Consider the following 24,976-nt stretch of genomic DNA (forward strand, 5'->3'; position numbering starts at 1 on the left):
CGCCCCCGGGCTCGCTCGGAGTCCTCCCCCTTCCCATCATGCAGCGCGCACACGTCCCGCCGCTCAGACTCTATGGTAAGCACAGATGAGTTGCTCGCCGAGGAGGTGGAGGCGGGGCTACGGCCGGAAGGAAGATGGCGACGCTGGTGCTGGATAACGGCGCCTATAATGCCAAGATCGGCTACAGCCACGCGCACGTCAGGTGAGGCCCCCGCACCCGCCGAGAGCCCGGTCCCTGTGCGGCTCGGCGCCACGCACGGTAGCAGAGCCGCCGCCGCTGGGTCCCTGCTCCCGAGAGAGCCCGTGAGGCGGCCCGCGCCGCTCAGGCTCCGTTGGTTTATCGGCTCTAGCTCCGAAAGGTGGCGAGGCGGCTCCTGCTGCAGGCCCGGCCCCGGCCCCGCATGGGGAGTCTGTGAGCCCGTTACATCCAGTCCCGCCCCGGTCCTGCCGCTGCGCTGGCGGCTGCGGACATGCCGCCTCCCCGGAGTTCAGCGCGATAGGTGCGATTTTGGAGTAAAACTGAGCCTGACTCACGGTCGGGGAACAGTCCCCAGGCTCCCCACACCCCAGCCGCTGACATTTGTGTTTCCCGGTGGCCCCACCCCGCCCGCCTTCCCCAAAGCCCTGCCCCCTCCCTCGAGACTCCCCGCTCCCTGCTCTTTGCCCTTCCCCAGCTGCCAAACAGCTGATCGGAGACCCTGCCCCCAAACAGCTGTGGCTGGTGGGTGCTGAGCCAGTGCCCCAGGTCATTAGTCAGGACTAATTTTACCTAGAAAGTGCTGTGGCCGTTGGGGCTCCTGCTATCAGCCGGTCCTTAGTCTACCTCTGGTTCCCCGACCGCCTGCTGTCATCGTGACAACAGGAGCCACAGCCACTTGGTTGGGGGAGTCCCTGTGAGGTGAGGCGCCTGCCGTCAGCCTGTCCCGGGACAAGGCGGACTGACAGCAGGAGCTCCGTCCACCATGTGGTGAGGCTCCCGCTGTCAGCCTGCCCTGATTGGTGCTCCCGTTGTCAGCCAACCAGGGATGACAGCAGGAGCTACAGCCACCCGGGGCTCCCGCTGTCAACCAGCCCTGGTTGATTGAAGCTCCCCAATGTCAGCCTGGGAAGTGAGAGAGAGGACCCCACTGTAGCCTCCCCAGGCCTGGGGAGGGAAAAGAACCCAAAGAGGAGCAGGGGTCAGGCTGGGAGGGTTGAATTATGACCTGGTGGCTTCAGGGGTGCTGAAGTGAGGAGGGTGAGGGCTGATGGGGTTGGAGGGCTGTATTAATGGTGGTTCTGAGCAGGTGGAGTGAGTGATGGGAAAATGAACTGAGGGCAGTGAGGGTTGATTGGTTGGGGGGCTGATCTAATGGGGTGGTGATGGTGGGGGCTGGGAGGTTGAATTGAAGTGAGGTGGGTTGGGTGGGGACAGGATTAATTGCTGGGCAGGAGAGGGATATGTGGGGGTGAGAGCTCCTGCAGCAGGGGCCAAAATCACCTGATATTGTGAAGTTGGCAATACCGCTGCTGCCTGCATTGCAAGGGGAACAAGTGCTGCGGGTGGGACAGCCCAAGAGCAGGAAGGCTAGGGTGACCAGGTGTCCAGTTTTTGAGCGGAACACCTGGTTGAAAAGGGACCCTGGCGGCTCTGGTCAGCACAGCCAACCACGCTGCTAAAAATCCGGTTGGTAGTGTTGCAGAGCTAAGGCAGGCTCGTCCCTACCTGTCCTGGGGCACCGCGTTGTGCCCCGGAAGTGGCCAGCAGGTCCAGCTCTGGGGTGACGGTGGGGGCGCACAGGGCTCCACGCGCTGCACCTGCCCCGAGCACCAGATCGGCCAGTGGGAACTGGAGTGCAGTCCCTGCTGGGAAGTGCAGCACACACTGTGGAGCCTCCTGCCTCCCCCTTCCCCCGCTTAGGAGCCGGACCTGCTGGCCACTTCCAGGGCGCAGCGCGGTGCCCCAGGACTGGCAGGCAGCCTGCCTTAGCCCTGCTGCGCTGCTGACCAGGAGCCACCGGAGGTAAGCCTGTGCCCCAAGTCTGAGCCCCGCCCCAAACCCAAAGCCCCCTCCTACACCCCAAAACCCTCATCCCTGGCCCCACCCCAGAGCCCACAACCCTAGGCCAGAGCCCTCACCCCCTTGCCCCCCAGCCCAGAGCTCCCCCCCCCCGCACTCCGAATCGCTCAGCCCCACACCCTAGCCTGGAGCCCCCTCTTGCACTCCCCTTGCACTCCAAATCCCTCATCCCTAGCCCCACCCCAGAGCCAGCACCCCCAGCCCAGAGCCTTCACACCTCCCACATCCCAATCCCCTGCCTCAACCCACAGCCCCCTCCCATATTCCGAATCTCACAGCCCCACCCCCAGCCTGGAGCCTCCTCTTGCACCCCAGAGCCCACACCCCCAGCTGGAGCCCTCACTCCCTCCGCACCCCAATTCCCTGCCCCAGCCTGGAGCCACCACCCAAACTCTGAACCCCTCATTTCTGGCCCCACCCCACAGCCCACACCCCCATTTAGCACCCTCATCCCCTTCCACACCCCAACCCCAAGCCCAGTGAAAGTGAGTGAGGGGGGAGAGTGAGCCACTGAGTCGGGGGGGGGGGGGGGGGGAATGTAGTAAATGGGGGGCGGGGCCTTGGGGAAGAGGTGGGGCTAGGGTGTTCGGTTTTGAGCCAATAGGAAGTTGGCAACCCTAGGGAAGGCTGAGGTAATTTTCAAAGTGCGGGGGCTCCCTTCTGCTTAGATTTTACACAAAGTGTAGCAACAGTATTCTCATCCCGGTACCAGAGAGCTGTACCGGCAAAGCTTCAGTTAGTTAACCCTGAACCTTGCCAACTAAAACATATCTTCCAGAAAAAGGCATCCAGCTTTGAAGACATCAGGAGATGGAGATTCCACCATTTCCTTGGCAGTTTGTTCCAATGGTTAATCACCCGTGCTGTTTAGAAATAAATTCCCCCCATTTTTTTTTTTTATTTGATTTTTTTCTTGCTTTAACTTCATGTTATTGATTATGGTCCTTATCTTATAGCCTTACGTGATCTTTTCATGTATCCTAGGCCCAGACCATTTAGTGTTGTGCAACTGTTTCAGGCCAGTTTGCAACCAAAAAAATGTGATTGTTAAGGAAAATGTTCTTAACCTGTGGTTGGAAGTTTCTGTAATTTCTTTTAGCACTTTACTGTTTGATTCTGAATGTTGAGTCATTGGCAAGACAATAAAACAATCTTCTGGTTTTGCAGTAACCAGGGTAACCGCAACTTTCTAAAAAATACGGTCACAGAATATTATGGAAAAGGAAGTATTTATGGATTGATGTGAAAATGCATAATATGATTTTTTTATTTCATATGATATGATGTACATGAAAACATTCTTAACTTTTTTTCAGTGTTATTCCCAACTGCCAGTTTAGATCAAAAACAGCACGTTTGAAAACTTTTACAGCCAATCAACTGGATGAAATTAAAGATCCCTCCGGACTCTTTTACATTCTCCCTTTTCAAAAGGTAATTAAGATGCTTTATAGATTTAGCAATGCAGTCTATTACAGGCTGTGGGTTAAGGGTCTATTACAGTCTATTACAGGCGGTGGGTCGGTCCTGGGGCTGGTTTTGTTCAAGATCTTTATTAATGGCCTGGATGATGGAATTAATTGCACCTTCAGCAAGTTTGCAGATGACACTAAGGTGTAGGGAGAAGTAGATATGCTGGACGGTAGGGATAGGATCCAGAGTGACCTAGACAAATTGGAGGATTGGGCCAAAAGAAATCTGACGAGGTTCAACAAGGACAAGTGCAGAGTCCTGGCTAGGCAGCAGTTCTGCAGAAAAGGACCTATGGGTTACAGTGGACGAGAAGCTGGATATGAGTCAGCAGTGCGCCCTTGTTGCCAAGAAGGCCAACGACATATTGGGCTGTATTAGCAAGAGCATTGCCAGCAGATCGAGGGAAGTGATTATTCCCCTCTATTCGGCACTGATGAGGCCACACCTGGATTATTGCGTCCAGTTTTGGTCCCCCCACTACAGAAGGGATGTGGACAAATTGGAGAGAGTCCAGCGGAGGGCAACAAAAATGATTAGAGGGCTGAGGCACATGACTTATGAGGAAAGACTGAGGGAACTGGGGTTATTTAGTCTGCAGAAGAGAAGAGTGAAGGGGGATTTGATAGCAGCCTTCAACTACCTGAAGGGGGGTTCCGAAGAGGATGGAGCTAGGCTGTTCTCAATGGTGGCAGATGACAGAACAAGAAGCAATGGTCTCAAGTTGCAATGGGGGAGGTCTAGGTTGGATATTAGGAAACACTATTTCACTAGGAGGGTGGTGAAACACTGGAATGGGTTACCTAGAGAGGTGGTCGAATCTCAATCATAGAATATCAGGGTTGGAAGGGACCTTAGGAGGTCATCTCGTCCAACCCCCTGCTCAAAGCAGGACCAATCTCCAGACAGATTTTTGCCCCAGATCCCTAAATGGCCCCCTCAAGGATTGAACTCACAACCCTGGGTTTAGCAGGCCAATGCTCAAATAGCCTGGCTTGACAAAGCCTTGGCTGGGATGATTTAGTTGGTGTTGGTCCTGCTTTGAGCTGGGGATTGGATTAGATGACCTCCTGAGGTCTCTTCCACCCCTAATATTCTATGAATGTTTGTTTAATATATGCAATATGCTACAACTGTAGAGGCATAAACAATATTTAAAACAAACTTCAGATACAGCAGTGTAACTTCAGTATCAAGTCTGAAGTGTGGCTTCCATAACCTACCACCAGATACTGATTTAGGAAGCATGATTCATATTATGGTAAACTTACTATGCAATAATTTAAACTAAATGATAGGGAACAACAGAGGTACAATATCACTTATCTTTGGATCTTCTTGCTTGTAGCTGCACAACATTTACCCATTTAAATAGGTTTGGAAGGGCTTCCATAATCTTAAAGAAGAAGCTCTTATTTCTGAATTTTGTTAGGTTATCAGTCCATCTAACAATTACTGATGGAAGCCTGAAATTCTGCAGATGTGGAGTAGTTAATAAATATGCAATGTTGTCTTATAAATAATGTCTTTTTTCCCCCCAAACTTCCATAGGGTTACTTGGTGAACTGGGATGTTCAGAGACAGGTTTGGGATTACCTTTTTGGAAAGGAAATGTATCAGGTAACTAAAACACTTAAGAAACAAAAATCTATGAATACAGATTTAAAACAATTACTAGAGGTAATACAAAAATACTCCAGATCATGGATATGATGGTGAATTCACCAATTTATGAATTTTGCAGGAGTATTCAACAAAGACTGGCATCTAAAATTTAGGAAATTGAGTTACCTATGATTTTGAACTCTGTTCATTCAGGCCATGACTTTGCAAACTAGAGCCCATGTTTAACTTTATTCACACAAGTAGTTTTGGTGACTTGAGTAGGACTAGTCACCTGAGTAAAGTTAAACATGTGTTTGCAAGATTGGCGCTTCAGCTAGTAAAAGTTACTTAATAATTGTTTTCATAGACTTAATTAGTATAACTTATTTGAAGAACCAGGTTTTATTGCATGAAGGAGACAGTTACAGAAGTGGAAGAAGGGCTGAGATTTACATTGTGACAGTCTTGTGGGATCAAGTAGTCATTTTCTGCATAAATTTCTCATTTTTATAATGAATAAGTTGAATTTATAAAGTGTATTAATAGAATATTATTTTGCTTACCTCACCAACATGGTTTAGCATGAAAAGAGCGTTGGCGGCTTTAGCCTTAAATTTTTTTCATAAGAAATAAATATGATGATGTTAACTTATAAAGCTGGTCTTTACAATACTTAAAGGGGAACATGTTGGGAGCCAAAATAACTCCTCAAAATATCTCTTTGTATAGATTTGGGTGGGGAAATTGGGCTGGTTTAAGATTTGAAACTATTGGGTTCATTAAAGAAACTCGTTATTGCCGAGGTTTTGGTACTGGTTTGCAGAATGAGCGCCAAAGAAAGGAACTGTTGACCAGTGTGTTCTAGTTCCCATTGAGTCCCATTATGGTGAAAACACCTTAGTGAAGGCCTGTTTTAGAAAGTCTGACAACTGAGTACATGCAGAAAGAGCAGGGATGAAATCCTGGCCTTACTGAAGTCAGTGTGAGTTTTGTCGTTGACTTCACTGGGGCCAGGATATTACCAAGGTTACTAGAAGAGCCAAGCTTCTATACAAGTGGCAGAGTTCTGAAGAGAAATTCTCTTCTGTAGTTAGTAGGACTAGGGTAAAGTTTCTTGTATACACGTTAAATATTCTTTTATTATTACCCATTGAAGTGTAGAGGAAAGATAAAGGGATAGGTTGTTCTTAAGAGCCACAACATTAAAAATAGGGGCATAGGTCAGGGAAATGAAGGAATTCTATTCTGTCCTGAAAAATGTTAACACATTGTGTGGTGTAGCAGTGACGGTGCACATACTGTTGCTTGTTAATTTTTTTTCCCCATAACCCATGTGCCACAAGTAGCTGGTAGCACTGATATCTATAATAGGCCTGGGGGCAATTTTATACAGCATGGTGGTTGTTGCATACCAAAAAATGTAAGTAATATGGATAGTGGTTACTAAAATGTTTGGGAACAGAACTTTATTTTTTCTCCTAGGTGGACTTTGTAGATACAAATATTATTATTACTGAACCTTATTTTAACTTCAGTTCAATACAAGACTCTATGAATGAAATTTTATTTGAAGAATATCAATTTCAAGCAGTTCTTAGAGTAAATGGTGAGTATATATTTTGTTGCTCTGCATTAATGTGCTCCAGGCTAACTTCCCAATTTAAAAATAATGTGCCAAGGAAATTACTTCATTTCTTTCCCTGACTCTATAGAGTAGTATGTAACTTTTTATTTCTCTAACCTATATTCAATTGTGCATACACATCTAATGTTTCTTCTATATTTCTCTATATTTATAATAATTTAGTGTGAGGATTCTGATATGTAACAGCAAGAAACACAAAGTGAAATGCGGGGAAATCAGTGTAGGCAGAAAGTCACTTTTGTCTTGAAGTTCCTTTCTGTCAAGGTTCTGTTTTTAAGTTGGCTTCTGATGACAGGAATGTTTGAGACTTCTTGAGATGAGGTAGTATGTGAAAGAGACTGCACTACTACTTGTTTCTTGGCTATATTTGTATGGAGTTTCTGACAGTTCTCATTCACTTTTTGAATTGGCCCATGAAATATAGTGTTATGCTGAAATTACAGGAAAGATGTGTTGGTTTCTTTTTTTAAAACTGGCCTTGAAATAATAGTCATCATCTATCTTAGATTTAAACATATAAAATAATTTTTTTACCTTTTTCTGGGGAATGTTTTATAGTTGCAATTTTCTTTGTTTTTGAAAAATATTTCAAAAATTCAAGTCACTGAACATAGACTTAATATAAACTATTCATGTGAATGTTTTATTACATATTGGACACATTGGGCCTGATCATGCTTTTATTGATATAAATGGGAGCAGAATATATAAATGGGCCCTGTGTTTGTATGTTTCCTCTTTGGAATTACAGTAGAACCTCAGAATTATGAACATCTTGGGAATGAAAGTTGTTCATAATTCTGAAATGTTTATAACTCTGAACAAAATGATATGGGTGTTCTTTCAAAAGTGTACAACTGAACATTGACTTAATACAGCTTTGAAACTTACTATACAGAAGAAAAATGCTGCCTTTAATTTAAATGAAACAAGCACAGAAACAGTTTTCTTGCCTTATCAAATCTTTTTTTAAACTTGCCACTTTTTTTTTAGTCGTTTATGTTTAACACAATACTGTACTGTATTTGCCTTTATTTGGGGGGGAGGAGGTCTTTGCTGCCTGCTTGCATACTTCCGGTTCCAAATAAGTTGTGTGGTTGACTGGTCAGTTCGTAGCTCTGGTGTTCGAAACTCTGAGGTTCTACTGTACTTTTTACGGTATATATACTAAGGAAAATTATGGTTCAAAAGACAGTCTTTCTCATAAAGATAACTTCAGGTTATGATGCACTCTGTTGTCTTTTTTAAAAGCTTCTTTAATCCATTTGTGAGTTTGTAAAGTTTCTTGCTCCTATAGTTCTACAGAATACCCAGCATCATTAGAATTAGAGTGGATTCTCTTTCTTTTCAGGGATATTGTCTGTTTGTGATGTTTATAGCCAAAACTAAGAAATCAGTGCAGCTATAATTTATAATTAAAGGGGCACAAAGTTAATATTCACACGAGTGTAACTAGAAAGCTGGTGGAGAAGGAGAACTATTTCCCTTTTTCCAGTTTGTTTTACCCAGTATTTAAATTCCTCTGAGACTGTCAAATCACAAATACCCAATGGAGACTTAGGGGACGGGCAGCGTGGTTCCTCAAACCACTTTTAATTCCTCTTTTTTTGAAAATGTCATCTTGAGATTGTCAGTTCTTTCAAGTGGGAAAAATATTATTTTGTTTTGCATGCTCTCAAATGGATTTCTTTACATGTACTTTAACAAGGGAATGCAGTGGAACTGTTAAGAGCTTTAAACAAGATCTTAAAATGCCAAATGGAATACCACAATTAAAAGATGACATAGAGATGTATTTCCTTATCTTGATGTTTTTTAGTTTAAATAAATGCAAAGAATCATCTTTTTGTATACATAGTGAAGAGCATTTGTAATCTCACTTTTTCAGAATTTTTTTAGATTAATGAAGTAAATAATTATAATGTTCAAATACTAGCTCTAACTGAAAATGTAGCTTCTTGGTCGAGGAGTATGTGTGGAAAGCTGTATGACTGTTGTACAACAAGCATTTTAAAAGGTATGCTTCCCTTCCAACATCCCCCCCCTTGAGTTTGTGTGGTGTTTCTATTAGAATTGTTGTCACATTCCACTCCAGCAGTGACTGTATTTCAATGCCTGATTAAGTTACTCCTTTATATAAAGTACTGTGGGAATGAAAGATGTTATATAATTGGTCAAAAATAACCTGAAAATTGACTAGCTAGACAAATTGAGACTAGAAAAATGACATACATTTTTAACAGTGAGGTAATTAACCATTAGAACAATTTACCAAATGTGGTGGTGGATTCTCCGTCACGGACAACCTTTCTATCAAGGTTTGATCTTTTTCTAAAAGATATGCTCTAAGAATTATTTTGGGGAAGTTCTGACAGGAGGTCAGACTAGATGATCAAAATGGTCCCTTTTGGCCTTGGAATCTATGAATCACCTGGGCACACTGCAAAATCCATCTACTTGGGCTTTTGGGAAGGACAGAGCTGAATAGAGTCTATTCTCTTGAGAAAAGGTGGTGTATTATGTTTGATTAATTTTGGCTGTGGGTGAAATTATGCTGCTGGAGCTATTCTGTATTGAGATACCGAAGATCTGCCAAAGGCACCTAAAATATGGGATAGGTACTATATCTATTTAGATATATTTTAGATTTATATATAAATATGGGTTGGCATTTTTGTGTTTCAGCTGGGGCTCTCAGTGCACATAGATATTTCCGGGACAATCCATCCGAGCTATGTTGTATCATTGTGGACAGTGGCTACTCCTTTACACATATTGTACCTTACTGCAGAAGTAAAAAGAAGAAAGAGGCAATTATTAGGTAAATTGCCTTATTTCTTTACAGGTGGCTTTTTTGATATGTCTGAAGCGAATAATGACAGAAAATATTTATTTCTTTTTAGGATTAATGTTGGAGGAAAGCTCTTAACCAATCATCTAAAGGAGATAATCTCTTACAGGTAAAATTGTGCTAACTGTAGACACTTGAGGCCTGGTTAGAAGCCAATTAAAGTCAACGGACGTCTTTTAATTAAATTAAGTTTAGGATTAAGCCCTCTTTGAGGAAGAGGAAAGCCTGTAAAATGACATCTTGAGCTTCAGCTACCATTTTAACACCTTAAGACTCTAGTTTAGTAAAGTACTTAAAGCAGTTGCATAATATTAAGAATGTCAGTAGTCCCATTCACTGGGATTTCTTGTGTGCTTCAAGTTACACATATGCTTAAGTACCTTACAGAATCAGGCCCTATGACATTTTTTTTGAAATGTCATTATAGTAATAAAGCTGTAGCCAGATTTCCACTTGACCGATAAAATGGCACAGCTCTGAGAAATTGACAGTTTAATTCCACCTGAACAGTGAGTAGAACTCACTAAGGCAGTGTTTGCAGGAAGGTTCTAGATGGGTCGTGGGGCCCTAGGTAAACATACACTTCCCCAGCCCAGTGTGGAGGAGATGCCCTGGGAGGAAGGGGTGCAGTCAGTGAGTGAGCCTACTTTGCAGTCACCCCATAGCGGTGGCTTCTGTCCCACTGGGCTGGGCCTGACTCCCAATTCTGGGTGTTGCGACCAGGCGCATGGGGTTGCAGTGCCACTCAGGTCTGGCTCAGCTGTCCCTCATCCATAACACTCGCTCAAATACCAATTGGCCTGGCAATCCGGAGTGTAGCACAGTCCCACAAGGCAGGAGCTGATGCTGCAGAGTGTGTGTGGCAGGCTCATTCTCTAACCTCTCCTCTTTTGGCGTCTCTCTTCCGCACTGGGTAGGGATTAGGGTTATGGTGATGAGGCGGAGATGTTTATATATAATGGTGAGTCACAAAAAAAGACAAAAGGCGGTTGGTGAGTCACCTTAGTAAAAAGTTTGGGAACCCCTGCACTAAGGCTCGCATCCTGTATTGGGATCCCCTATAATTGACCCTGTGCAGGCATCTTTGCTAGCAGAACCGGATGCAAGATTGTGGCCACAGTTCTTAGTGTTGACGGCTTTACGTTGTTTGGATTAAAGAGTAAAAATACCCTCTAATTTTAAATGTCAAAACTGCTTATATATATGTTAATGTAAACCTCTACATATTAAAATGTCAACTTCTTGCAATTTGAAAACTGTAAGAACTGATCAATAGTGAAAAAGAATAATTATAAATGTATGTTCAGGATGATCTGTTTTCTAACTTTTTTATAGGCAGCTACACGTTATGGATGAAACTCATGTAATTAATCAAGTGAAAGAAGATGTATGTTATGTATCTCAGGATTTTTACAAAGATATGGAGATTGCTAAGTAAGTTTACTATCTTGCCAAATTTGAAAGGAGGTAGTTCCAAATAATCTAATTGTGTAGAGCCAAATACTACCATCCTTATTCAGGCAAAACTCCCCCTTAAGTGAAAGAGACTCTTACCTGAGTACGGCCTCCAGGATTTGGCATATTTTAGCTATGTTCTATTCTAAGTTTGTTGTCTTTTCCAGGTTGAAAGGGGAAGAAAATACAGTAATGATAGACTATGTTTTGCCAGACTTCAGCACAATCAAAAAAGGGTTTTGTAAGGTAATTATTGCTGACAGCCGTTTCTGGAATACTCTCTTTTCTTGATCTTCCTTGGTAGTGAGGGAGGAGGGGTGGATTTTTTTTTTTTTTTTTTTTTTTTTTGTGATACTGACTGGTAATATTTTCTGCGTTAGGAATTAATTGGTAAAATTTTCAAAAAAAAAAATTGTGACATAAGGGTTCAAGTTTAACTAATTTTCAAAGTCACGTAGGTATTCCGAGATATTTTATCCAACATCTGAAAATCAGCAATAATACCATAGGCTTAGTATCTCAATCTAGCCCTGTATTTCTCATTCCAGTGTAAAATATGAAGTATGTTATGTCCTAATTTTGATCACCTTCTCAAAACTCTTACCTGTTGCTTGTTATATGGTTACAATTAAGGCTATGATTTAGTCACAGGTATTTTAGTAAAAGTCATGGAGAGGTCACGAGCAATAAACAAAAAGTTACAGCTCCTGACTTGTCCATGACTTGCACTATATAAATACTGCTAATTAAAATTTAGGTGCTTGGGGCAGGGACTCCCACCGCTGCTTCTCCAGGGGACGGGGCGCCCTAGGGGCTGGCCCCGGACCAGCTGCTTGGGGCCAGCTGACCAGTGGCCGGTATGGCTGGTCTCAGGGCTGCCTCAGCTGCTCAGGTGGCCCTGGGGTCAGCCACACCGGCCACTGCAGAAGTCACAGAGGTCACAGATTCCGTGATTTTTCCAGTACCTCCGTGACCTCCCTGAAAGACTTGCAGCCTTAGCTATAATTAGGCGTGGCAGAATTTGATTTTCATTTTTTTTTCTAATATGATTTTTAATAATACTTTTCAATTTTCAACTTTTTATTTTTGCAGTTGGGGTTAAGGCAGTGCTGACAGCAGGGCTGCACAGGGCTCCCTGTGCAGCCAAAGGGCCCACGACACCAGAGTGCAAGGTGCGGGGGAAGCTGTGGTCGGCCTGGCCTGATGGAGCAGGGACTTCTGCCCAGAACTATAAGCAGGAGGATGAGGCTCTGGCTGTGTGGGAGACCGCCCCACTGCTCTGTAGTTCCTGCCCACACTCCTGGCTGGTGAGTGAGCAAGTGGGGCTATGACAGTGGAGCTGCAGAGGGCTCGCTGCACAGCTGTGGAGCCAGTGACATTGGATCCCTGCAGACACATGGTGTAGGGAAGGCTCCTGGTGGGGCATAGCGGACACCCTTGCACAGGGCTTCAAGGAGGAGGACATGTCCCTGGCCGCAGCGGAGGCCATCTGCTATTGAATGGCTCCTTCCTGGGGACAGAGCCATTCAGCATCAGGGTGACCTCCCCTGTGGCTGGGGATGACAACAACTCCTCCCCCTTCCTCCTCCTTGCAGTCCTGGCTGGGCATCTCTGCTATGTGGAGCCAGGACCACAGTTTTCCCTGAACCTTGTGCCTGCAAAGATCCCGTGTCACTGGCCCCACTCACTCACCAGGCAGGAACTGCTCCCCAGCAGCCGCCAGCTCATCATACTCCTTGCAGTCCTAGCCAGGGGTCTCTGCTCCATTAAGCCAGGACAACTGCACCCTCCCACGCACCTTGAGCATGCAAGGATCGGGTCTCACTGGCCCCACTGCTGTGCAGGGAACCCTCTGCAGTTCTGCTGTCATGGCCCTCCTCCCTCACTCCCATGATAGTGGAGCTGCAGAGGACTCCCTGCATGATCCTGGGTCCAGTGTGGGGAAGACTGTAGTCCTGGCAGGGCAGAGCAGACTCCCAGCTTGTAAGTGAGAGGGGTCCCTTCACTGCCCCAGAAGCCATTCAGCAGCTGTGTGGCCTCCCACACAGCTGGGGGCTTGGCCTCCTCCTCCTTGCGGTCGTTGTGGCTAGGAGCCTCTGCTCTGCCTAGCCAGGACTGCAGCCTCACCACTGCGCGTTGTGCCTGCAGGAATCAGGTGTCACCAGCCTTGAGACAGCACAGGGAACCCACTCACTCACTCCTATTACAGTAGGGCTGCAAAAGGCTCTCCTCATGGCTAGTGACAACTGATCTTTGCAGGCACCTCAACTATTAGTGACTATTTTTTTGTTGATTTCAGTGTATCAGTTGAAATGATGTTTGCTGATAGTTATCAATTTTAAAATCGAATGCTGCCAAGCCTAGTTAAATATAACTTCCTTTGCTGTAATTTAATAGCTCTATATCAAAGTGTAGTCATAAGGCACAATTCTGATTCTGGTATCTTTCAGCTGTTTTCACATGCTATCCTGAGAAGTTTTGCTACTTCCTGGAACTCAGACACTTACGTTATAGTCAATAAGTGTTGTGGATAAATTTTATTAGCATGGTTACCAATAGAAATTGCGATAATTAAGAATGGGATACTGTCTTCCATTATAGTTTCCTGTTTCTTTTGTTAATAACTCACCTTTTGGAGCTGAAATTTTCCATGCCTGTATTCCATCCTAAGGCAATATATTTTTTGCAAGGATCAAATATCTTTTTTGAGTTACAAGGGTAAAAAAATATTCTCCTGCTAGAATAACACAAATCCAATACTCAGACTTCTAAAAATTGCTTATTGGTAAAAGTGTCATTTAGAGAAGTAGGGTAAAATTTTCAAAAGTACCTAAGTGTGCACTAATCTTGCATAGGCAAAACTGCAGGTGTCAGTGCAGAGGCTGGAATGGGGCTCCTTCAAAAATGCAGCACCAAAATGTTTTCATATGCTATTCAAGTTGACACCACTGTCTGCTCAGTATGGCAGTAAAAAGTAAACATTGGACACAATTCTCATGCTTAAAGATTATAGAGTAAGGGATTACACAGCATTCCGGAACAGATGTCAGCTCCCTAAGACTTGTGCATGATACGTGACTTAATATATAGAAGATACTTCCTTCAAAACATCCATAACAGGTGAATAATATGTAAACAATGAGATCAGATATACTTGTTACTCTTGTGTGTGTTCTTCCCTTTTTAAGACGTAGTTATCATTCATGTCTGCCTAATTTAGCCAAGGGAAGAAATGGTGTTAAGTGGAAAATACAAGACTGGGGAACAAATACTTCGTCTAGCAAACGAGAGATTTGCTGTTCCAGAAATTATCTTCCATCCTTCAGATATTGGCATTCAAGAAATGGGAATTCCTGAAGCCATTGTTTATTCAATTCAGAACTTGCCTGAAGGTATAGTGGTAGCAATGTTTTGAAATGTATTCTTGAAGTCTGAATATTTTTGTTAGAATCCAAAGTGTATCAGAAGCCTAGCATACTTTATGTGCCAGGCATTAAGGAACTAAAAATTGATTAAAAGTGTAACAGTTTTAACTCCTTGTGAATGTCAGTTACTCCAGAGCTCTTTTGCAGTTTCCTTTAATATTTCCTGTTGTGGAAATGCTTGCTTACTCTGGTAAACTGATTGGTTTCTATTTGTGCTTCAGATAAAGTATAACAGTATGGATGGAAACCTCATGAGTTCATTTTCCAGTACAAAACACAACTACATTGAATTCTTTCCTCTGAGGATGGAATCCTCATGACTGCACTTGAACTTAATTTCATTTTTATTTTAAAATGTCTTTTAGTGTTGGGAGAGGAGGGAATTCATGCTGGCCACAATATGCTGGCAAATGAGGCCACTGAATCTTAAAAATGAAAACTAATCACCCTTCTGGCTGTGTTGTATTCTGTGGAAGTAACAATTATAACATGTGCATTGTCATGTTACTAGGTATGTAGATACATTTCTAATGAATATGGCCAAACTTCCACAGGGGAAAATTTTCATGACTATGTGGTGTCACTTCACAGCTGTAGCATCAGAGCCACAAAACTACATTCATTCTAAAAATATGAAAATTAAAATCTCTTGTACGTTGATACTATTGCTTTCCCCTAAATAGGGCTGTTTGAGAGCATTCATGAAATCCAACATTTTTAAATAACTTTCTAAAAGACAAATTTTGAAAGCCACACAAACTGGAGGGACACTAATGAAAGTTTTCTTATTTAAAAAGGGTGCCGTTCATCAAATTCACCTGTCACACAAGAAAACTAGTTTCACACTTGTGATTATCAGTTAATTAGTAGAGCCTCTTGGTATGTGCACATCCTATGGCTTACAGTTATCCATGAAATACCCTTTATCTAAATATAACCAGTATGAATTTAATATATTTAAAACATTATCTAAAGTGTATTTAAAAACATTAGTTTTAATTCTTGTCCACTTTAACTTAATGTTCATGAAGAAATTGGAGAATCTTAAGCTAAATACATCTATTTTGGTTTTGTTTAAAGAAATGCAGCCTCACTTCTTCAAGAATATTGTTCTGACTGGGGGAAATACCCTTTTCCCAGGCTTCAGGGATCGAGTCTACTCTGAAGTTCGATGCCTCACTCCAACTGATTATGACGTTTCTGTTGTTCTGCCAGAAAAGTAAGTCCTGAACAATATAAATAAAAATGCATCTATTTTACGGTTTGGTTCTCCTAACAGAATAGAAATTGTAAAGTAGGATTCCTTCTGCTAATTAAATATGCTTGTCTGTGTCATCTTTATATTCCATCATTTAACTTAATCTGTTCAAGTGGCCCAAAACTGGACCGGAAGGATGTTGTAACTCAGTACTTAAAGTGCATTTGCAGAGCTATACTGTGCTTGCTGCAATCCTGCAGACACTTACACGTGTGCTTAAGTTTACTTCTGTGAGCAGTTCTATTGAAATTAATGAAACCATTCACAGCAGCAAAGTTAACCAGTTGTTGCATATGTGTTTGCAAGATCAGAGGGATTATTTTCACATCTCTTATTCTGAAGAATTCCTGAGTATTATAAACATTATACATACCATATCACTGATACCTGCAGCACTTCTGGGATTTGGAGAGTAGCAGCGGGGTGGATCACTGATAGTGTCAGGAGTGTCAGGACAGATATTCACCTCTCTTAAAATTATTATGGAATCATTAATGTCTATGCAGAGTAGCGAGAATGTAGGTTCAAAGTCTAATCCTAAAGACTCCCCCACCAAATAAATACGTTGTATGGGAATTTTATCTACTGTGGAAGGATGGAAGACTGGACAGTCCAGCTCAAATTTGAACCAAATACTTAGACCACTGTATCATACCCGCTGGCTCCAAACCAGTTTTGTTAGTACAAGCCATTCACCTTTGAAGAATAACTTAATCAGATATTTTTTTTTAGTTAGCCTTGTAAATGTGAAGTGATATATATATATATAGATATAGATATAGATATAGATATATAAATAAAAATATGGCCTCTTTGAGGAACCTCAAAACATGATAATCAAATAACTGGTACATGCCTCATGTAATAAAACAGTTTTAAACTGAAGCCTCTGTATTTCTGCTAAACCTATGATCACTCTTCTATATAGATCTATTCTATCTCCTAGAACTGGAAGGGACCTTGAAAGGTCATCGAGTCCAGCCCCCTGCCTCCACTAGCAGGACCAAATACTGATTTTGCCCCAGATCCCTAAGTGGCCCCCTCAAGGATTGAACTCACGACCCTGGGTTTAGCAGGCCAATAGCTATGATCTAGCTATGTAAAGTTTCTTCTGTTTAATAGAAATCCTGCTCTTGCTGTCATCTCATAAGTTCTGATACCAATTCACCACCATTCTTTGGCCCAATTAAGTTGTTCTGATTTCCTTAAATGGACACTGTCATTTTGAAAATATAACTTGGGTGAGGTATAGCACAAATGATGAACTTGTAAAAGTTTTCATCAAATATTTGTTGCTGAAGCTCAATGCAGGACTCACTTACCATTCCTAAAAAATACATGGTTACCAATTTAAAATTTTCATAAACCCACTAAAAAGATCTGGAATACTCTGAGCCAGGCCCCCTGTTGCATCTTTCTAATGGATGCAGTTTTTCAGCAGATTGTCCTAATGTATAGGCATAATGTCTTGTTTTATATTTTATTAATGGCTGTGGCTAATTTCTAAACAAAAACCCTAAAATGATGGTCTCACTTTTTCAAATTACTACATAATTGGAAGTATTTAAAACTAAATTGTGTGGTAACTTTTTTTTTCTCCCCCCCCCCCCCCCCCCCCCAGCCCTATTACTTATTCTTGGGAAGGTGGAAAGTTGATTTCTGAAAATGATGATTTTGAGGACATGGTAGTAACTAGAGAAGATTATGAAGAAAATGGACACTGTATTTGTGAAGAGAAATTTGATATTTAAGTGGCACATTTGGAGACATAGTGATACTCCACTATTTCACTTTGAATGGAACTTATTTGAACTACAAACTATTTTATGTAAATTAGAACTGTGTTCTAACTTTCTTTCCTACAATTAGGAATGTACAATGAATTAGTGTAAATAACTTTATTTTCAGATTTTAAACTACACTGAAGACTAATATGTTATATATTGGCCTTTGTCATTTTATCTTATTGTATTCCATCCTTACTAAAATTTTTCAATAATTGTGTTATTTTACTTTAAAAAAAGCGAATTACCTATTAATGGCATGAAACAAAAATATTTGAAGATTAGTGTAAAACAATTGTATAGAAATGAAGCGTTAGTCTAAACTTTATTTTCTCTTCCAACGTGAATGCTATTGTCTTTTTACTGAAGTAGTATGCAGAATAATTTGCATCAAATACTCTTTAACCTGGAGCTCATTTTAACATGTCCTGGGAGAAAAAAAATCCTATAAAAGGCTTACTCTGACTTCTTGTAATTATCTCAATGAATGGTTAAACAATGGTTAAACTCAAAGTGTAATTATTCCAGTGTGGAATATATCCCAACTTTCTGAATACTTTTCTTTTTTATAAGTTTAGGCTAAATCTATACAACAGAGATTACCTCTTTGCACAGCTCCCACACATACTTTAAAAAAAAAACAATTAAGTCTCCAGATTAACTTATTTGTTAGCCTTCCAGCACTGACTCTAACTATGCCCTTTATTTTGAGTACTGGACTCACATTTGAATATGAAATAATTAAAAAAAAAAAGTTAGTTGTATATAGTACACCAACATCTCAGGTCTCTATTTTAATCCTTGTCCTTCCGTACTTTCCCCCTTTGTTCTCCTTTGCTGCTGCACTTAATTTAGATAGTAAACCTTCAGATATAGACCCGTCAAGTGCCATTAATATCTGTTATATATGTATTAAAATTAAATGTACTTCCAATTCGCCTTTGGAAAACATCTTAATCTAACTTTCTCATGTAATAAATAATTTAATTAATTTGAAATGTTTATCCTGTTTCCTTTTTTTTTTAATAAAGAAAAACTGCCTGGGCTAGGCTACACCTTTGCATTTCGCATGCAATATATGGTAGCATTCTTTCCTTGCCCCATCTCTCGAGTATTGTATGTACCAGAAAGGAAGAGGATCCTTGGTTACTCAACAAAGTGTGTGTGACTTTACAACAAAATACTAGAAGTGATTTATGAAACAATCCAGTAATGGTAGAATTAGATAATTTGGAGTGAGTTCTACTAATTTAATTCTATGTAAAGAACATAAATGTCACTAAGCTGGACTCTGTCTTCAGAGAGATATGGTCAATTTGAGGTGGTGAAAGGGTTGGCTGGCTGTTGGTGGAAATGAGGTGGCAGAGTTTTAAGACTGGAGTGGAGGGGAAAGAGTGAGAAGAAGAAAAGGTAGAGTTTTATTTTGAATTGAAGACATATTTACCATTGAAATAAACTGACGTTGAAGGCCAGGGCATAGGCAGTTGTGAGCCAGATCTAATGCTGCAGCAGTCAGCATGAATGCTGGACACAAACCCCGGAAAGGCACAGCACTAACAAGTCCAGGGCAGTTCTCCCTACTTCTCACGAGGCTTGAAACAGCCAAGCACCCACGTGGGGCGCAGAAGGTGTGAACCACAGCAGCCATGCTAGGCCTGGACGGTTATTCCATCTCCATCTGCTGCACAGGGAGCTGCTGTTCGTTTCTCACCCATGGTACCGGCTGCTGGGCAGGTAAAAGGGAAGTAACTAAATGATTCAAGAGAGCTCTGAGTAGCATCAACTATGATTAGTGAATTAAGTGACAAGGCACTATGAATGATTAGCCAGTGAGGCTAGATCAGTTAGCAAAAAAAATCAAATGGGTAGGAATCACAGATGGTCATATAAGCATTCAAAAAATTAGACTACATCAATTACAAGGAAGCATGTGGCTACCACTCAATGACAGACAATTGCAAATAGATGGATTGACAAGGCAAGCAAACCTAAAGTCCAGAAGAGTCAGCCAAGAACTATAACGTAGGGAGAGGAGCAGGGGTTAAGTGACAGTGATTTCCTATCAAAATTAAAAAGTCTTAAAGTATTGATACAAAGGCCAGAATTTCATATTTGATGCACTGCCTCTGGGTGGCAAAATGTTTTTTGGCTCTTGACCCTTTAAAGGGAGGGGGCAGGGCTCCCCAGAAGATGGAAATCACGTAGCAGAGCAACTCCTGGGCCACTAGCTGGGGCTGAAGATCTGGGTTAGGTGTCTACATGCTCCGTAGAGTTTCATTGTGTCTTCATTCAGAATTGCAACTTTATAGAAGTTGTAGCTAATGCTATTTAAGAGCAGGCACTTGGGGACAAAACAATGGCAAAACGAGTAGCAAAACCTCTATTTCCCAAAGGAAAGTGGGAATCTAGGCAGGAACATTAGATTCCATTTTTAAGGGTATGTCTACACTACGGGATTAATCCGAATTTATATAATTCGGATTTGAAAAACAGGTTGTATAAAGTCGAAATGTATGCGGCCACACTAAGCATATTAATTCGGTGGTGTGCGTCCAAGTACCGGGGCTAGCGTCGATTTCTGCACCGTTGCACTGTGGGTAGCTATCCCATAGTTCCCGCAGTCTCCCGCGCCCATTGGGATTGTGGGTTAAGATCCCAGTGCCTGATGGGACAAAAAACATTGTCGCAGGTGGTTCTGGGTACAGCCTCACCTCCTCCCTCCCTGCATGAAAGCAACGGACGGCAGACAACCATTTTCGCGCCTTTTTTCCTGGTTGGGTGAACACTGCAGACTCCATACCACGGCAAGCATGGAGCCCGCTGAGCTCAAGACAGCAGTCATGAATATTGTAAACACCTCGCGCGTTCTCGTGGAGTTTATGCTCAGCCAGGACCAGAAAAACGAGGCGAGGAGGCAGCGGCGGCGGCAGCGCAGCGACAAGCATGATGAGGACATTGACATGGAAATGGACACGGACACGGATACAGAATTCTGTGAAACCATGGGCCCCGGTGCTTTGGAGATCATGTTGTTAATGGGGCAGATTCTATCCATGGAACGCTGATTCTGGGCAAGGGAAACAAGCACAGACTGGTGGGACCGCATAGTGTTGCAGGTCTGGGACGATTCCCAGTGGCTGCGGAACTTTTGCATGCGTAAGGGCACTCTCATGGAACTTTGTGACTTGCTGTCCCCTGCCCTGAAACGCCAGAATACCAAGATGAGAGCAGCCCTCACAGTTGAGAAGCGCGTGGCGATAGCCCTGTGGAAGCTTGCAACGCCAGACAGCTACCGGTCAGTCGGGAATCAATTTGGAGTGGGCAAATCTACGGTGGGGGCTGCTGTGATGCAAGTAGCCAAAGCAATCACTCAGGTGCTGCTACGAAAGTTAGTGACTCTGGGAGATGTGCAGGCCATAGTGGATGGTTTTGCTGCAATGGGATTCCCTAACTGTGGTGGGGCGATAGACGGAACCCATATCCCTATCTTGGCACCGGAGCACCAAGCCACCGAGTACATAAACCGCAAGGGGTACTTTTCAATGGTGCTGCAAGCACTTGTGGATCACAAGGGACGTTTCACTAACATCAACGCGGGCTGGGCGGGAAGGGTTCATGAGGCTCGCGTTTTCAGGAACACTACTCTGTTTAAAGGGCTGCAGCAAGGGACTTACTTTCCAGACCAGAAAATAACCGTTGGGGATGTTGAAATGCCAATAGTTATTCTTGGGGACCCCGCCTACCCCTTAATGCCATGGCTCATGAAGCCGTACACAGGCAGCCTGGACAGGAGTCAGGAACTGTTTAACTACAGGCTAAGCAAGTGCAGAATGGTGGTAGAATGTGCATTTGGCCGTTTAAAAGGTCGCTGGCGATCATTATTGACTCGCTCTGACCTCAGCCAAAGAAATCTCCCCATTGTTATTTCTGCTTGCTGTGTGCTCCACAATCTCTGTGAAAGTAAGGGGGAGACCTTTATGGCGGGGTGGGAGGCTAAGGCAAATCGCCTGGCTGCTGATTATGCGCAGCCAGACACCAGGGCGATTAGAAGAGCACACCAGGAAGCGCTGTGCATCAGAGAAGCTTTAAAAAACAGTTTCATGACTGGCCAGGCTACAGTGTGAAATATCTGTTTGTTTCTCCTTCATGAAAACCCGCCCCCTTTATTGACTGATTTTCTGTAAGGAACCGACCCTCCCCCTTCCCCCAGCTTTCTTTCAAACCAAATAAAGTCACTATCATTTAAAAAATCATTTATTCTTTATTAATAGATTAGAAAAAGAGGGAGGGAACCCGGGTGGTATTTGGGAGGAGGATTGTTGGGAAGGAAAAAGCCACAAAGAAAAGGTTAAAAAAAATGACAGCCTTTTGCTTGGGCTGTCTACTGGGGTGGAATGGGAAGGTGTACGGAGCCTCCCCCCCGTGTTCTTACACGTCTGGGTGAGGAGGATACGGAACATGGGGAGGGGGGAGGGTGGAACAGGGGCTGAAGCAGCAGTCTGTTTTCCAGCATCCGTTCCTGAAGCTCCACCAGACGCCGGAGCATGTCTGTTTGCTCACGCAGCAGCCCCAGCGTTGCATCCTGCCTCCTCTGGTCTTCCTGCTGCCACCTCTCATCTCGAGTGTCCCTCCTGTCCTCACGTTGGTCCCTCCTGTCCTCACGTTGGTCCCTCCTGTCCTCACGTTCACTGGCTTCTTTCCTATACTTTGAAACTGTTTCCTTCCACTCATTCAGATGAGCTCTGTCACTGCGGCTGGATTCCATAATTTCAGAAAACATCTCATCTCGCGTTCTCTTCTTACGACACCTTATCTGTGATAACCTTCGGGCTGGAGGAGGGAGGCTTGAGGAATTTGCAGCTGCTGTAGGGAGGGGAAAAAAGAGAGAATTGTTTAAAAAGATACATTTTGCAGAACAATGCTTATACTCTTTCACGGTGACCAACACTATTCACATTACATAGCACATGTGATTTCTGTGCAAGGTCGCATTTTGCCTCTTAATGCTGAGTGCCTGTGGCTTTGCTGCTAGAGAGCACAGGTCTGGGCAACAGAATTTGGCTTGCATGCGGCCATGGTAAGCCATTGTCTTACAGCTTCTGCGCCCTCCTTTCCCACATACCAAGCATAGCCTGTAGAGTGCTGCGGTTTTTCTGTTAACATTCAGCAGCAGCAGCAGAAAACAAACTAACCCCCCCCCCCCCCCTTGCCATGAATTCTCTGGGATGATCGCTTTACCCCTCCCCCCCCCCCCCCCACCGCGTGGCTGGTATCAGGGAAGATCCCTGCAGGCACCAAACTAACCACACACCCCCCGCCGCCGCCCCCCTCCCGCCATGAATTCTCTGGGATGATCACGGTAGCCCTCCCCCCACCGCGTGGCTGGTAACAGGGAAGATCCCTGCTAGCCAAACGCGAAAAACTCAGGGCCAATTTCCCATCTGCGCTTGGCTAACTGCAGGGAAGGATTTATTTTCCGCCACAGGCAAACAGCCCAGTAGGAACGGCCACCTCTGTCCCCTTAATTAAGTTCTCGTATTTCAACCAGGTTACCAGGAGTGATATCACTCTCCTGAGGATTACACAACAAGATAAAGAACGGATGTTGCTTGAATGCCAGCAAACACCGGGACCATATGCTGCCAGGCTTTGTCAGGCAATGATACCAGATTACTTGCTGCAAGCATGGCGTGGTCAAGTGTCCTACCATGGAGGAGGGAATAAGGATGCACTGCCCAGAAACCTTCTGGCAAGGCTTTCGGAGTACCTCCAGGAGAGCTTCATGGAGATGTCCCTGGAGGATTTCCGCTCCATCCCCAGACACGTTAACAGACTTTTCCAGTAGCTGAACTGACCGCGAATGCATCCCAAGTCCTCAGGGCAAAGTAATCATTAAAAACCGTTTGCTTTTAAAACAAGTTTTATATTTTAAAAGGTAAACTCACCTGAGGTCCCTTCCATGGGGTCAGAGTCTTGGGTACTGGCTTGGGAGGCTTGGGAGGGTACTTCAGTCAGGGTGAGAAAAAGATCCTGGCTGTTGGGGAGAACGGAGTGCTGTGTGCTCTCTGCAAGCTCATCCTCCTCCTCCTCCCCCCCATCGGCAGAATCCTCAGGCATCGCTGATGAGACTATCCCTGACCCAGAATCCACGATCACAGGTGGGGTTGTGGTGGCAGCCCCCCCTAGAATTGCATGCAGCTCGGCGTAGAAGCGGCATGTCCGCGGCTCTGACCCGGAGCGACCGTTTGCCTCCTTTGTTTTTTGATAGGCTTGTCTGAGCTCCTTGACTTTCACGCGGCACTGCTCAGAGTCCCTATTGTGGCCTCTCTCCATCATGCCCTTGGAGATTTTTTCAAAAGTTTTTGCATTTCGTCTTTTAGAACGAAGTTCTGCAAGCACTGAATCCTCTCCCCATACAGCGATCAGATCCAGTACCTCCCTCATGGTCCATGCTGGTGCTCTTTTTCGATTATCAGCCTGCATGGTTACCTGTGCTGATGAGCTATCTGTGGTCACCTGTGCTCTCCACGCTGGGCAAACAGGAAATGAAATTCAAATGTTCGAGGGGCTTTTCCTGTCTACCTGGCCAGTGCATCCGAGTTTAGATTGCTGTCCAGAGCGGTCACAATGATGCACTGTGGGATAGCTCCCGGAGGCCAATACCATCGAATTGCGGCCACACTAACCCTAATTCGAAATGACAATATCGATTTTGGCGCTACTCCGCTCGTCGGGGTGGAGTACAGAAATCGATTTAAAGGGCCCTTTACATCGAAATAAATAGCGTCGTTGTGTGGACGGTTACAGGGTAAATTCGAATTAAAGCTGATAAATCCGAATTAAAGTCGTAGTGTAGACCAGGCCAAAGTCTCTTCCACAGCTCCATTTTGTGTGCAACCTAAGACTTCATTCAGTTCTGAATTAACAAATCTGGTTACAAGGTGAAGGTTAAACTCTGCATGTGAGAATACTTTCTTCTACCAAGTAGTTAGAGAACACAGTCTCACTTAAGATCTTAAAAATGGTACATACACTAGATATTTGAAATTTTAAAGTTTGTAGTTTGTGGATATCTGGTATGATCTGCGTTTGTAAGCTGATAATGTCAGGAGCAGAAATGAGTTTTAGCTGAGACTTTTAAAAATTAGGAAATGTAAAGATACTGTTTCCATAGCAATAGGTACTCAGCCCTCTTGCTAGCAGCAGAACATTATCCATCACTAAGGCTAAGTTTTTGTCATGGATATTTTTAGTAAAAGTTATGGACCGGTCATGGGAAATTAACAAAAATTCATGGCACCCTATGACCTGTCCCTGACTTTCACTAAAAATATCCCTGACAAAAGGGATAGGTGAGTTCAGCACCCACTGCTGCTGGGGCTCCCAGGTCCCCCACAAATGTGGTGCGTGGGAGCTCTTGAGTC

The 24,976-nt window shown here is 43.7% G+C and overlaps 2 protein-coding genes across 4 annotated transcripts; one reads left to right on the forward strand and one right to left on the reverse strand.

Annotated features, from left to right (window-relative positions):
• Nucleotides 1-45: 45 nt before the first annotated feature.
• Nucleotides 46-23,349, forward strand: ACTR6 (actin related protein 6). Of its 3 annotated transcripts, none has more exons than XM_054028804.1 (11): nucleotides 46-202; nucleotides 3,376-3,493; nucleotides 5,081-5,149; nucleotides 6,617-6,740; nucleotides 9,465-9,600; nucleotides 9,683-9,739; nucleotides 10,966-11,064; nucleotides 11,253-11,331; nucleotides 14,306-14,477; nucleotides 15,591-15,729; nucleotides 23,101-23,349. In XM_054028804.1, the coding sequence occupies exons 1-11, from the start codon at nucleotides 135-137 to the stop codon at nucleotides 23,126-23,128; spliced, it is 1,089 nt and encodes a 362-aa protein (XP_053884779.1). In that variant the 5' UTR covers nucleotides 46-134; the 3' UTR covers nucleotides 23,129-23,349. The 3 variants fall into 3 exon arrangements, with proteins under 3 accessions (XP_053884779.1, XP_053884770.1, XP_053884787.1); XM_054028795.1 differs by lacking the exon at nucleotides 23,101-23,349 and adding an exon at nucleotides 17,390-18,550; XM_054028812.1 differs by lacking the exons at nucleotides 46-202; nucleotides 23,101-23,349 and adding exons at nucleotides 450-500; nucleotides 17,390-18,550.
• LOC128837585 (SRRM2 protein homolog rsr-2-like) lies at nucleotides 20,698-23,857 on the reverse strand. Its single transcript, XM_054028820.1, has 2 exons — nucleotides 23,498-23,857; nucleotides 20,698-22,415 (listed from the first exon to the last, which is right to left on the reverse strand). The coding sequence occupies exons 1-2, from the start codon at nucleotides 23,667-23,669 to the stop codon at nucleotides 21,934-21,936; spliced, it is 654 nt and encodes a 217-aa protein (XP_053884795.1). The 5' UTR covers nucleotides 23,670-23,857; the 3' UTR covers nucleotides 20,698-21,933.
• Between the last annotated feature and the right edge of the window lie 1,119 nt (nucleotides 23,858-24,976).

The sequence above is a fragment of the Malaclemys terrapin genome, chromosome 1 (genome assembly GCF_027887155.1).
Source record: "Malaclemys terrapin pileata isolate rMalTer1 chromosome 1, rMalTer1.hap1, whole genome shotgun sequence".
Lineage (NCBI taxonomy): Eukaryota > Metazoa > Chordata > Testudines > Emydidae > Malaclemys > Malaclemys terrapin.

What these genes read in the sequence shown, in the direction of transcription:
- ACTR6 (XM_054028795.1), top strand. Translation starts at nt 135, where the DNA reads ATGGCGACGCTGGTGCTGGATAACGGCGCCTATAATGCCAAGATCGGC. An exon ending in AAGGAGATAATCTCTTACAG is followed by an intron (nt 9,740 to 10,965) that starts GTAAAATTGTGC and finishes ACTTTTTTATAG; the next exon opens with GCAGCTACACGTTATGGATG. An exon ending in AAAGATATGGAGATTGCTAA is followed by an intron (nt 11,065 to 11,252) that starts GTAAGTTTACTA and finishes TGTCTTTTCCAG; the next exon opens with GTTGAAAGGGGAAGAAAATA.
- LOC128837585 (XM_054028820.1), bottom strand. Translation starts at nt 23,669, where the DNA reads ATGCCTGAGGATTCTGCCGATGGGGGGGAGGAGGAGGAGGATGAGCTT. An exon ending in CCCCATGGAAGGGACCTCAG is followed by an intron (nt 22,416 to 23,497) that starts GTGAGTTTACCT and finishes CCCTCCCTACAG; the next exon opens with CAGCTGCAAATTCCTCAAGC.